Raw genomic sequence first — 14,332 nt, forward strand, 5'->3', positions numbered from 1 at the left:
AAAAGAGGCATCAGCCTTGTCTTCTGAGGACCAGGGGGATCTGGAAATAGGTAGGTTACTTACAAGTCTGTAGTTACTTCTGATTACTCTGAACATAGCTTTTTTTTTTTTTTTCAATTCTGGTTATGGATATGGAAGGTTTAAATTTATTATTTATTTATTTATTTATTTATTTATTTATTTATTTATAAATCAAAGGTGCAAGGTATAATTCTGACAATAAAGGGCTTATAACCATAAATCATATATGTGAGAAAGCCATAGGCAAGTGTTAAGCAGTGGGCTGTTAGAGGATTTTGCATTCTATAAGTATATAGAGCATAATAATATATTTACACTTATTTCTTACCTGCGTTGGCTGTGGAAGGTAAGAATTTTCTCTTTGGGCTCCATAGTCATCTCCAGAATGAATAGTCCACAGTTGTCAAGAAATAACATTTATTAATCAACAATAAAACACACAATAGAAAAGGCCTTATGAATAAAACTATATATTTATAATGCTTTATTTTTTTGCTCCAGTACTTCACAAAACACTACAGACAGTAACAAAATAATTCAATAAATATTAAAAACTGTCAAGAGAATCATAGGACACTCTTTATCATATGTGAGCATCAACAATGCCACGGCCATTAAATACACTATTAAACACTATCACAGATATCTTTCTTGAATAAGGGATATGATTAATTTTTTATATCCAGAAGTCATAACATTGACACATATCCATACACAAGAGAACAGGTCAGAATAAAGGAAGCAGGTACCCCAGTGAAATGGAATCATCTGCCTGTACATCATTTAAAGATATTACAGTGTTAACAGGATAGAAGTCAACACACTAAAGAGAAATGTTGGGGTTTTCTTGGGGTTGGAGGAAGAAAGTAGGGCAATTGATGAAAACTCTTACATATTTTCCATTGCTCTCTTAGCAATATGCTCCCTTCCCTTTTCTGCCTTTTCTTGGTTGAGGTATTCCAGCACTTTCATTAACAGATCTTCATCCAAGTACTGTCTGTTTGGGGTATCATCATTCTTTGGGGGCCCCACAGGGAGTCTTTTGCTTACCGAGGCCAGCTCCTGAGAGCTGCCTTGGTTCAAATGCTCTTTGATGGCCTGTTCAATTTGGTCCTCGTCTTGTAGGTTATCTTCAGATGAGACTTGACTTGGAACTCGCTTCACCTGGTTTGAATTCATGATCTCAGGGTATTTCGCTAGCATCCTGGCCAAGTACTCTCCTAATTCTTGATCCTTGTCATTCAGGTTTTCATACGCTATTTGTCTGTTCTCAATATCCGGCATCCAGGTACCTTTGGGAAGTTGGTTGGCTCTAGATCTTCCAGGACCATAGGGGAGTCTCGGCAGAAGTTTCTCTCGGTTATACTGACCAGAAAAATATGGAGGCTTTTGGTTTGCTGGACTCTCCATCCCTAAAAGATTTAGAATGTCCTCAACAGTGAGCCCATCTGGTAGGGCCTCTGCCACAGCACGACCAGGTGTTTTGGCATAGCCATTCTTGGAGAGCACTTTATTTTGGAACAGGTCTGGGCGGTCTACATCAACCTCTGCGATGTCATCTAGGTCAACGGGAAGTTCAACCTCCTGCTCGGGTTCCACTGATCCATTTGGCTTCTCTCCAGTTTTCAGCATATCAATTAAGTCTTCAGGGGGTATCTGTAAATTCCTTGAGATTTCAATCAGCTGATAAATAGACTGAGAATCAAGTGGTTTCTCAAAAAGCCTGGTTGCTCTTTCCCCGTTCTGCCCATTCTGTGACCTCCCACTACCCGCAGCATTCACTAACCTTTTCAGGTATGCAATTACTTTGGAGACATCATCTGAGAGTTGGTCTTTACTCTCTTTCCGGAGATCTTCATCTTGGAGGCCCAGCTGCCCTGAACGCTTCACTTCGTCGTTGATCTGTTCATTTTTTTCTATATTCTCTTTGTTGTCTTTTACCTCTTCCTGGGTTTGATCCTCTATCTTTTCTTCTACTGGGTTCCAATCTTCTCCCCCAACCACATCTTCATAGGCAATGTTATTGGCCTTGTAGATGTCATCTTCATCATCCGTGTACAGTTTTTGCTCCTCATCAACTCTCTCACGCTTCTGGTTGTTTGGTCCTGTCAGTTTCCCCAGCTCTTGGAATACAGATTCTAGCGTGGCAAGACTTTGAGGAGTATATTGTTCCTCTACTATTTCATTTGTGCGTTTAAAAGGGTTATCCCTGGAATTTTCTTCATACATAGGAGGGAATCTCATGTGCTTGAGCTTCCTTTCTGGCCACTGTTGAGTCTCATAATCATCAGACATGTCCATTGGAAAGTTCTTTTCTGAATTCAAGCCATAGGGCTTTTCTTTTGGTAAAGACTGAGGCTCATTCTCAGCCTGTCTCAAAGCTTCAAGTATTATCCTCATCCACTCATCTTCACTCAGGGAATCCCTTGTATTTTCTGGCAAATGATTTTCATCACCATTTTCTTTTTTCTGAAGGGGAACAGAGACACCTTGGTAAGGATTGTAGTCTGGGCTGTTTTCTTCCTTGTGAGCTTGTTGTCGGAGTTTTTCTATGTATTCTAAAGCTCTGATCATTTCAGGACTGGGAAACTTTTGGACATTTTCCAATCTGAGATCTGGTTCCTTTTGAAGCAGCTGGTTTCGCTGAAATGAAGCTGCTTCATCCCCAGAGATGAGGAAAATTAAAGGGATGAGACACAGGGCTGCTCCAAACCGGTGAGTCTTAGCTTCTGCCATGTTTGAAAGATGTCCTTAAAGCATAGAAAATATGAGTTAATAGAAAGGAAAAACTAGAAGACACTATAGCAAAAGAGGTAACTGACCATTGAGGGAAAATATATAGCAGAGATTATTTCACATTACATTTAGGATGACTCTTTTTTAAAGCCATACATATTTCCTATATAACTCCCATAAGCTAACTACAAGAATCTAGCAAAATTGTTACCCAACTGCATCAAGTTTGCATGGCATTCACTCTGCTAAAATAATAACAAAAACACTGATGTGAGGTTTCTCAAATTTTATTTTTTAATTTGCAAAACACGTACTTTTTTTTAGTATGCATTGTCTGTTTAAATAAAAAATTTCCAAGCTGATTTTTAGTTCCCTTATATAGCACTGCTATTCAAATCATTGGTAAAAAAATTAGCTGGCTTAATTGAAAACATGCATGTACACACACACACACACACACACACACACAATGATTTCCTTGATGTTGTATCAAAAATCCTGTGGTTTAGCTCCTGACTTGTACATCTGACTTTGTTGTAGAAACACCACAGCAGTGACATTATAAATGATGAAGTAACACAGCATCTTAATGTCAATCATACTGAATTGCCTTGTGGATGAGTTCTATTTACATACATTTTTCAGAAATAACTTGTTCTCACTCTGACACCAAACCCAACTGTCGGTTTTAAAAGTTCTCTACCTTAATAACATCCAGAACATTCTCTGGCCCCAGCTAGTAGGCTAACCTAGTGAAGTTTCTGTGTAAACATATTAAAAAGGAAACTTTTAGGGATCCCTGGGTGGCACAGTGGTTTGGCGCCTGCCTTTGGCCCAGGGTGTGATCCTGGAGACCCAGGATCGAATCCCACATCGGGCTCCCGGGGCATGGAGCCTGCTTCTCCCTCTGCCTGTGTCTCTGCCTCTCTCTCTCTCTCTCTCTCTCTGTGACTATCATAAATAATAATAATAAAAAAGGAAACTTTTAAAATATCTGTGCTCCAGGCTTCTAATCATTTTATTTGTGACTGTCTTGCAAAATGCAATCATGGTTATATTTTTCATCAGCCTTCAAGAATGCATAGTAAATAATAACAGATGCTACAGAGAGAACATAAGTTTTCTTAACCAGTCTATTTCTGAACTTGTGAGTGTTCAGATTCAGCTTGACTTATGTCTGTGTCTATTTTGGTGTGGACCTGTGAAATCTTAAATGACTCATACTGCTAGAAAATCTTAAAATAATCACTATGTAATTCCCAATTTAGATAAACACAGACGATATGTTGAATTCTTCCTACTTAAAAATCTTCATTCATTTTTTTTTCCTCCAATGCCTTATAATCTCACATATGAATTAGCAAGGGGATTATTTTTTTACATGTTTTACATTCAGCATTGCTAACATTGAAAAACTATTTTAATATTTGCAATTTTTGTTACAAATAAATGTAAGAAGAGCTCACAAGTTTATTCATGATATCTTATTTGCATGATTTTGTGATATATATATATATATATATACTGTTTTGTGGGTATGACATTCTATTAGTTATCAATTATAGAAAATATCATTTTTCATCATTTGGTATTTTAGTAAGCTTCAGATTTTAGAACTAGCAGTGGTTGTAGTTATAGAAATTTCTTTAGCATAAATGCATATATTTATTAAAATGATCCCTATTAGATCACTTAATTTACTGAAAGAGAAAAATCTTTAAAGGCATGTCAGAGAAAACTTCTGAAATATTTACTATGAATTAATGTTTACTATAAGAAATTTTATTCACAGATTTTTAGATTTAAATAAAAGTACATTATAATTTCTTCTTTATATATATATTTATATATATATAATTTCAAGATTAATTTAGCTTTGATAATCTATTTTCAACATTGGCATTTGAAATAGTAATTTTAGGAACCTTAATGAACTTATTTACTTTGAAACCTTTATCCTGCAGTATTCTTAACATACGAGTTATGTGCTTGTCTTTAAAATCATTATCCTGTCGATGAGCTTACTGTGGAATTGGGCAGAATTTTTAATGCAGGTATTTAAACCACAGCCTAACACATGCTATTCCTTGGTCATTTATAAGGTTTCAGTTTGGATGACATAGTTATTGCCTTTGAATAAGACTCAAGGGATTTCTTTCCCAGGTAGCAGTTTTTCTACATGCAGAAGAAGGTTTCAACAGCTCTAATATCCTATGTACAATTTGAACTAATGTCTCGTAAGCTAAAATGTCTTTTCTACTGAAAGTAAAACTAGGAACATTGACAAATACAGGTAGATATATCTAATTTGAGAAATTCCACTAATTAGGATATAGAAAAAAACATGTCCCATTAAAATTTTTCAGCAAAATATTGTACAACCTCTTTCACTCAAAACATAATAATCATAGCTAACACAATTGCAAATGTTTTCCTCATGGTAATTCAAAATTATCAACTTTCATATCCAACCTATAACCCAGGATAATATTCCTCCTTGAATAAAAGAAAAAAAAAAAACAGTACTCAAGATAATTCTAGTCTTACTTTCCTGGGGCTAAACCTAAGAAATAACAATGTAAGCCTTTCAGAGTATACCAATTCAGAAAATAATTTTATATAGGTTATTAATTTTGAGCTCTCGTAAGGTAAATGTCAAAGGAAAAGAAGAACTAGTTCCAAAATTGGTTGCCTCTGTGACTCATGTGTTTAACAGCTTCGGAATGATTGGAAACCTACTGCTAAGAATATTAAACAGATAAATTATATCTCTGGCTTCGTATCTAGTTTTTAAGAGAAGAAACAACACATGAAGGAAAGAAAAATATCAGGGCTAGTTAACTTTACATTAATTGGGTATTGACGTTAAAATCCTTAACTTTTTCACACTTCTTACATATGGTTATCCAAATAGCATGGTGGTCATAAAATACCTAACAGCAAGTGGTATCGATCCTAGATTAACTTCTATAGGTACATATGGTGTCCTTACATTGGCTGAAGAGCAGCAGGTTGCTATTCAGTGATTCTTTAGATATAAGGTTGCCAAAGGGTCTTTTTCTTCTCAGCTAGGAATTAAGGAAAGAAGACGCAATTTAGAACTTTCCAGTAAATCCAAGGGAAAAGCGGTCTTACCTCCTTTTTACAAGGCAGGGGAGGTCCACAGCATGTTCCTGCGGGTCCGCCTGGCGAGCTGCTCGGGCCGCTTCAGCACCCGGACAGCTCCTCGGCTTATAGGGAGCCGCCGGCCCGGTCCGCACTGCCACACTGACGTCACCCGCTCAGCCACAAACCCGAGCACAAGCGAGTTTTTTCAAAGAACCCGAGAGAAAATAATCACTTTATATATTTAAGGGAGGGGGGGAAATGCTGCATGCTTACGCCACCTGCCTTTCCGTGGCAAAAATTGCAGTTTTCTTTTTTCTTTCATCAAAATTTTTGAGGCTTGGGATAAAACGCTCTGCACTCATTCCCCTTAGAAATAAAGAAATCTGCCAGACGGACATGGCTAATTGAACTGTAATCTCATCCGTGTTCTAATATCTGGTGATACGTGTTTCTTGATGCTATTGTTTTTGTCGTTGTAAAAAAGTTTTACACAAAAGGACTTTTTTTTCCTTCATTGCCCACAAAGAAATCACATTCCCGTTCCCTGGTATACTCCAGGAGGAATGGAAGGCACCTTATGAAAATGAAAGTCGTATTTCGTAACATGACCAGAAGCAGCATTGTTTTTAAACTCAAATTTATTTGAATAAAAAGGAAAACTCTCTCTCTCTCTCTCTCTCTCTCTCTCTCTCTCGTATGAGAATAAACTTTAAGGCTCTAAGGAGTTGAAATTTTGCTTTAGAGCTACAATGTAATTTTGAAGTGGTATCCCTAAGATTTCAGGTCTACTGGTTGATGATTCTATATGAATCTGTTGGTATCTTTTACAACATCTGTCTCAAAAAAGGAAGCTTAGAAGTTGAGTATTAATGAAAATACTCCATTAAATTAAAAAAACAGATTCTTTAACTGTTAGAGAAAAATATAACACATATGTAATGGGAATTCATCTGCAAGTGAGAGGAAGTTGAGCTATAAATATATTCCCCCTATGGAATCAGATGAATGAATTGAATACCCAGGGAATAATATAGTCGTTAACTCCCAACCTTTCAGATTTGTAATTCATGACCACAGCTCTGCTTTGCCAGATAGCATGATTATTTATTTTAATAATTTATATAAGTCTAAATTTTTAACTATTTTATTAAAGATATGTTTCCTAAAAACTATGGTTTGAAACATACTCTAAATATTAAGGATGAGCACTGGGTGTTATACTATATGTTGGCAGATTGAACTTCAATAAAAATAAATAAATAAATAAATAAATAAATAAATAAATATTAAAAGTATCTTGCTGTATAAGAGATCCCTTTAAATCTCAGTTAAATAAATAACCAGCCACTGATTTATCCATCCAGTAAGTTGTAATGCCTACTAAATGCCAGATACAAAGATGAATTATATATGTGTGTTAGCTTTTGTATGATATCATATATATGTGTGATAGCTTTTTATGATATCACATATATATATAATATATATGGTCCTATATAGATAGATAGATATATCTATATATATATACTTTTAAGGACCCATAAGCTGGTGGGAATGACAGACTAATTATTTTGGCATGAATTGGAAAGCACTAAGAAAGAGGTTAGCCAGATGTGTTTGGGAAGAATTGTGGAAAGCTATTTGGTTCCATATTCAAATTCAAGGGAAAAATTCAGGGGGGTGGAGAGCCTCCTGGGAAAAGAGCCTTCACTTAGATATGTCATTATCAGGTTTTATTAAAATGGTTTCCAAAAAATAAAATAAAATGGTTTCTAACTATGTTAGGTAAACCACAGTTCTCTTGAAATCCTCAAGTAAATAGGAATAGTTTAAATTTTAGGAAAAAAACAAGGGAAAATTAAAATTACCCTTGATTTTTCCCTCCTTATTCTCCTATTGAAAATATTTGATTTTTCTAAATGACCAGACCAGCATCATCTATGGATTGACATGGAACTGATACAGGCTCAGACTGGAACCCTAGGGCCAATTCCCCAAAATTTGTGTCCTTCATAATGAGTTTTGAGAGCAACGTCTAGTGCTAGGTTGAAGAGAAAAGGTTGAAAATCCCATTTTTCAACCACCAACTCAAAGTTAGCTCTTTTGCTGATATTTTTGTTAGCTATATACACATAATATTTTCTTTAACCTTGATAAATATTTAAGCCACTTTGAGTTTGACCTAATTTGTTTTCCAGGAGTTCTGTGTGGCCAGTTGAACTAACCAATATCAACAACACTGCCCCCAGAAAATTCTGGAAGTTTAATCTTAAAGGGTTGAATTGGTTCAACATGGTCCCAATAGCTCTCAAGGAAGTCACTCTTGATCAGGCTAGTTCAGGAATTGAACTTTTTTGGCAGGGACCAGAAGCTATAGTTCTTTTAAGGCCCCAAAGTCAATCTCTTTCTTGAGATTAATCATGCAAAACCTCATTCAAAAACTCCAATGGAGATGTTAGAAGGCAGCTGCTGGGATGAACTAGCTCCATCAGCTACAGGTGTGGGTAGAATAATGAGCCACATGTGGATAACTGAATTTCTGCCTACTGTATGATACTATGATAAATACATTTATTGAGTTCCATTATGTTCCAACCACTGTAGTTGGAACTTCTACAACCTAATTTAATCGTCCTGTAACTACAATAGATAGTTATTTTTATCTCCATTTTGCAGAGGATGAAACTTAAATTCAGAAATAAGTAAGTCAGCCACGGTTGCCTCACTCATAACTGGTAGAGGTACAATTTGAATTCGTTCTTTCCAAAGGTGTTTCCATAATAAAGACTATGATTTAGGTACTCTGCTGGGTTACAGGAATAGAGAAATGAGTATGGCAGGGATCCAACCATTAAAGATCCAAGTCCAGAATGTAGCCACTTTGACCAAAATCCTCAGGGGTTGTCCCAATTGCTTTTCTTGATCACTGTCCAGATGGCCTACGCCCAGACTCCTATCTGGGGCAGCAAAAATAGAAAACAAGAGTTGACATTAGATCGCTTTATTGATGCTTTGTGGCATATTATAATGTCTTCCAAACAAGAGAGTATTTACTGAGTTTGAAAATTCTACTCACCAGCAGCCTGTGTTCTATAGATTTTTCCAATGAGTTATATTTAATATAACTCTAGAAATCAATTATTTTTGCCAGTAGTTGTTTGTTCTAAAGAAAACTATTTTCTGAAATAGAAATCTATTTGACAAAGTTAAAACATAATGTATAGAGAGAAAGCAGTGTTTTTGTTGACGTGAGATCTTTTAGAGCATGTATATTACAGATAACCTATACATCTTTTTATTACTAAGCCTGGATAAAATCATTTTAAATGTTCCTTACAAAATTTTAATTTTCTGTCAGGTCCAAATTGCCAACTATCATTGCCTCCAAGAAACAAAGCTCTATATCCTGAACATTTTCAAAATAATTATGTACTGTGTATGATAATAGTCTTTACTAAATTAGCTTGAATCTTCACCATGTGCTGTTAAGATCAAGCCAATCATTCACAATTCAAATCTAAGTAATTTGAATGAACTAATTTGTTTCTATGATCAGAATTTCTTAAATCTTAGTCATTTCATTCTTTGTTACTCAATTTCATATTTCATTTAGACCAGACTTTGATATTTTTTTTGTCGTTTGTACAAGCAATCTTAGTAATCCCTCAATTTGAAATGTATCTCTCTTCCACTCCATTACGTTTCCCATTTTGTTTCAATTTATAAGAAAGCAATTAAGATTCAGAAGTCAATGTGGCTTCTTTCTCCTCATTCTCTCATCTCCTTCTCCCGTGTCTCTTAACTCCCTTGTCCTTCTCTCCCTTGGAAGTTAAGACTCATGGAGGAATCCAATCTGCAGCAGGTATGGCCTGAGGTCCTCCAGCATTTACCAGGGGCAGGGGGTGGTGTGCACTGTCTTCCCCAGACTCCTAAAGGCCTGAACTACTTCTTGCTCATTCCTCCCACGTCTGCCTCCCTTCTCTTCTGTTCACTTTTCCTTCTTTATACGTCTTGTTTACTCTTTGCCTCCCTGATGCACTGCTTCCAAATTTTATTTAAATTTCTTTTAGCTGTAGTATACTTTCTTTATTAATAAATGTTCCTGTCTTGAGATGACTTAAAAAAAAAAACACTATCAAAGAAGAATGAAATGTTTTACCACTTTCCTTGCAAAAGCAAAACCTGCCAAATTGCTTTCAGAAAACATATAAATCAGGAACCGGGTACCCTCAGTACTGTTTCTCAGACAAAATCCACCAGTTCTAGGAGGCAGAAACTCAGTTTTCTACCACTGTACCCTCATGCCTGCCCCATTGCCTTTTACATAAGGACTTTTACAAAACGATGCTGTGTTGAATTAAGTTAACATGTCATCATTGTGCTGTCCAAGCTCCAGCTTGGAATGTTTTTGTTCCCTCAGTGCCCTTCGGCAAATGAACTGCCTTTATATGTGAACTTCAAATTATGTTTAGAGTTTTTTTGCTAGCAAATTATGTTTAGGGTTTTTTTTAAGGAAAATTTTCTTTCACTCTGTTTATCTACTCTTTCCCTTATTTTGTAAAACATATTCCCAGTAGTTAAGCTAAAGTTTGAGATCGCACAATCGCACATAAGAAAAGTGAGCTATTTATGACTAGTATTTGTTTATTCTTTGTTTTTTGGGGGGTTTTGTTATTGTTCTTTTTCTACTTCCTCCTTCTCCCCCCACCCCCCCCACTTCTTCTTCTTATCAAGGTACAACATTGCTGGTGGCTCCAGACAAACTAAATAAACATTTAAGGCCTCTTTTAATCCTTGGACGCTATGCCTCTTTTCTTTGTGAAATGGGATTTGGCTGTGAAATTATTTTTGCATTTGCCTACTAGGTATTAAAATATGATTTTTCTCATAAACTCTCAAAGAGAGCCACTTAAATAAATTTGGGCTTTATTTTCCATTGCCTTTGGATTCTAGAACCATCTGGTGCTTGGAGGAAAAGAAAGTACCATTCCCTTAATCTAATCCCATGCATGTTTGAGCATCTGCTCTCTCAATGGATTTTGGGAAAAGAAGTTTGTGCACTAGAAGTTAATTACTTTGTTGAAAATAACACTGAATGTCTCAATCTTTCAGATTCTCCTGACATAATTGTTTTGTGAATCAACATTTTGAGTATATACATGCAAACATTCTAACAAGGATATTTTCTGTTTGGAAATCACCCAAGTACACATTTCTACACCTCCTTTTAACCAGAAGCCCAAGGAGATGTGGGAGAGTCTTCAAGGTCAAAGTTTAGCATCTTCATGGTCAAGTTTAGCATTTTGTGTCCAGTGCCCCCACTGATTCACCAGATGACTTTCACAGTTCACTTAGCCTTTGTTGGGATTTTAGAGTGCTATTTTGGTGAAACGAATATATCACTTCTGGAGGTAGGGCACTTGCATGTGTGATATGAAGTCAGGAACTGTAAAAAGGCTCGGATCTCCAACCTAAAATCTCTTCCCCCAAAGAAAGCCACCGAGGATGTATTCCATATCATCTACTACTTTGACACTGAAGAAAGGCGGAAGTGCTGTAGGTAGGGTGATTTAAAGCACCTGTTAAAGCAGTGATTCTCAGTGTGGTTCCAGATCAGCAACATCAGCATTTTCTGGAAAGTAGCAATGCAAATTCTCAGACTCCACTCAGATCTACTGAATTAGAAACTCTGGGATGGAATCCTAGTGATTGATGTCCTACAACCCCTCTAGGTGATTCTAATGGATGCTAAGTTTTGATTAACAGTGAGTTACAGCATAAGAACGCAAGCCTGGAGGGCCCAGTTGGTTAAGAATCCAACTCTTGGTTTTGGCTCAGATTGTGATCTCAGGGGCATGAGATCGAGCCCCACAACAGGCTCCTTGCTCAACAGGGAGTCTGCTTAAGATTCTCTCTCCCTCTCCCTCTGCCCCTCCTGCCTATGTCCTCTCTCTGTCTCTCTCTCTCTCTCTCAATTAAATATAAATCTTTAAAAAGAATGAAAGAAACCTGAGAAAAGGGCTCTAGGGTGGACCTTGAAATTCCTCAAAGGCCAGAACAAAGACTGTAAAATAGAGGTAAGAACCCTGATAATGGGTAAGGTGGGAGCAAAAAATGAAGTAAAGAATAACAAAGAGAGGGCAGCCCCAATGGTTCAGCAGTATAGCGCCGCCTTCAGCCCAGGGCCTGATTCTGGAGACCTTGGATCGAGTCCCTCATCAGGCTCCCTGCATGGAGCCTGCTTCTCCCTCTGCCTGTCTCTCTGCCGCTCTGTCTCTCTGTCTGTCTATATCTGTCTCTCTCTTATTAATAAATAAATAAAATCTTTATAAAAAAGAATAACAAAGAGAGTCATGGCTAATAAATTTACAGTTTTGCTTTAACTAGCCCCTTTTGAAGGTTTCTTAATAACTCTAAAGTACTTAGAGCCCCACAAGCAAACATTAACAAAATGAAATGCATCTGTACCACTAGTCCTCTGTGAGTATTTGGGGAAGTTGCCTCAGTAGCTTTAAACATGGGGAAATGGGGATCCCTGGGGATCCCTGGTGGCGCAGCGGTTTGGCGCCTGCCTTTGGCCCAGGGCATGATCCTGGAGACCTGGGATCAAATCCCACATCGGGCTCCCGGTGCATGGAGCCTGCTTCTCCCTCTGCCTCTCTCTCTCTCTCTCTCTCTCTCTGTGACTATCATACATAAATAAAAATTTAAAGAAAAAAAAAAAAACATGGGGAAATGAAATAGCCCCAGTATTGCTGCCCAAGGGGCTTAATACTAGAAGCAGTTACTCCAGGGCCATTTCATACAACACATCTGATATAAAGAAGAATACTAAAAATTTAATTAATTAAAACAAGTCATAGTAAATTTGATCTCTATCTCTATCAAAAGATATGGTATTTTGGGGACACCTGGGTGGCTCAGTGGTTGACCATCTGCTTTTGGCTCAGGGCATGATCCCAGGGTCCTGGGATCAAGTCCCACATCTGGCTCCCTGCATGGAGCCTGCTTCTCCCTCTGCCTGTGCTTCTCTGCCTTTCTCTGTGTTTTATTTATTTATGAATAAATAAATACAATATTCTAAAAAAAGATATGGTATTTCTATGCCTTTCTTAGATGGCATAATGAAACACTAATTTTTCTTCCTACATCTTTGAATTGTTCTCATATCAGAAATGTTCATTAAACATAAAACCAAATTAAAATCTAAATACATTTGACCTTAATATATTTGACCTTCTTCTACAGTTTTTCTAGAGACCAGCTCGCTAATCCATTATTTATTCCCACTATGGAAATCGTACTGACATTTGTAAAGAATATCTCTTTCTCAACTTAAAAAGATTTCATTTCAAATTGATTCTTGAATAAATACAGATGACTTTATCTAAATATAAACTAGCTCATAGATTATTATGATTGGAAAGTCTATTGCTTTCATCTACTCAGTCACATCTCTAACAAACAGCCTTCCAGCATATACCTAAATACCCCTAATGATAGGCAACTCATCTTTTAATGACATTTTTGTTATTCCATCTTTGAACAACTTTATGCTTAAATTTTGAGTTTTTTCCCTTGCAGTGGCCTGAACTATGACCTCTTATAGGCTTCACTATGGATCCCAGTTCAGAATTCCAGGGCTCTGTGGAGCTGGTCTCAATTTTCTTCCTATGAACAAAATCATGCCTCCTCCTCCACTCTGTTTTTCCTAAGTGAAATATCTCTACTGAATTTTCTTCATGAGTCATGGTTCTAGTCCCCATCCCCAAAGCACATTCTTTGTCTTAATTCAAAACTCTAAACAGCATCTAACTCAGAGCAGCCATCCTTCATCCCAGTCCCTTGGCCTAGAAAATCTCCCCAAACCTATACTGCCTGCTTTTCCCATTGAACCTCCTACTTCGGAGGAAGCTAAGTTACTATTTCCTGTGGGAGAACCTTCTTTGACTTCCCTGACACAGCAAATTCTTTTTTTTTTTTTAAAGTTTGCTACTTTTCTTTTTTCTTTTTTTTTTAATTTTTATTTATTTATGATAGTCACACAGAGAGAGAGAGAGAGGCAGAGACACAGGCAGAGGGAGAAGCAGGCTCCATGCACTGGGAGCCCGACGTGGGATTCGATCCCGGGTCTCCAGGATCGCGCCCTGGGCCAAAGGCAGGCGCTAAACCGCTGCACCACCCAGGGATCCCTGACACAGCAAATTCTTTCCAGAATATTCTCTCATGGACCATATGTCTCTCCTGGTTAGTACTTACTGTGGTTGTAATGTAGCATTTATTTGTGAGATTCTTCACTTATTCTCTTCCCAATTGACTGTAATCTCTTTGAGGACATGAGATCAGGGATCTTGTTTTGTTTCTTCCACTCTATGCCCAAAGCCATCCAAGCCAACCTTAAAAATATCACATCTACAAATAAACATACCAAGACCAACCCCATCACCCCCCAGTCTCTTACCTCCTT

At 37.1% G+C, this 14,332-nt stretch overlaps 1 protein-coding gene across 1 annotated transcript; it reads right to left on the reverse strand.

Moving 5' to 3' along the window:
• Window positions 1–475: 475 nt before the first annotated feature.
• SCG2 (secretogranin II) lies at window positions 476–6,052 on the reverse strand. The gene is made up of 2 exons (XM_025441915.3): window positions 5,893–6,052; window positions 476–2,771 (listed from the first exon to the last, which is right to left on the reverse strand). Exon 2 carries the CDS (start codon window positions 2,755–2,757, stop codon window positions 910–912), a length of 1,848 nt encoding a protein of 615 aa, XP_025297700.1. The 5' UTR covers window positions 2,758–2,771; window positions 5,893–6,052; the 3' UTR covers window positions 476–909.
• Between the last annotated feature and the right edge of the window lie 8,280 nt (window positions 6,053–14,332).

The sequence above is a fragment of the Canis lupus genome, chromosome 37 (assembly GCF_003254725.2).
Source record: "Canis lupus dingo isolate Sandy chromosome 37, ASM325472v2, whole genome shotgun sequence".
NCBI lineage: Eukaryota > Metazoa > Chordata > Mammalia > Carnivora > Canidae > Canis > Canis lupus.

What these genes read in the sequence shown, in the direction of transcription:
- SCG2 (XM_025441915.3), bottom strand. Translation starts at nt 2,757, where the DNA reads ATGGCAGAAGCTAAGACTCACCGGTTTGGAGCAGCCCTGTGTCTCATC.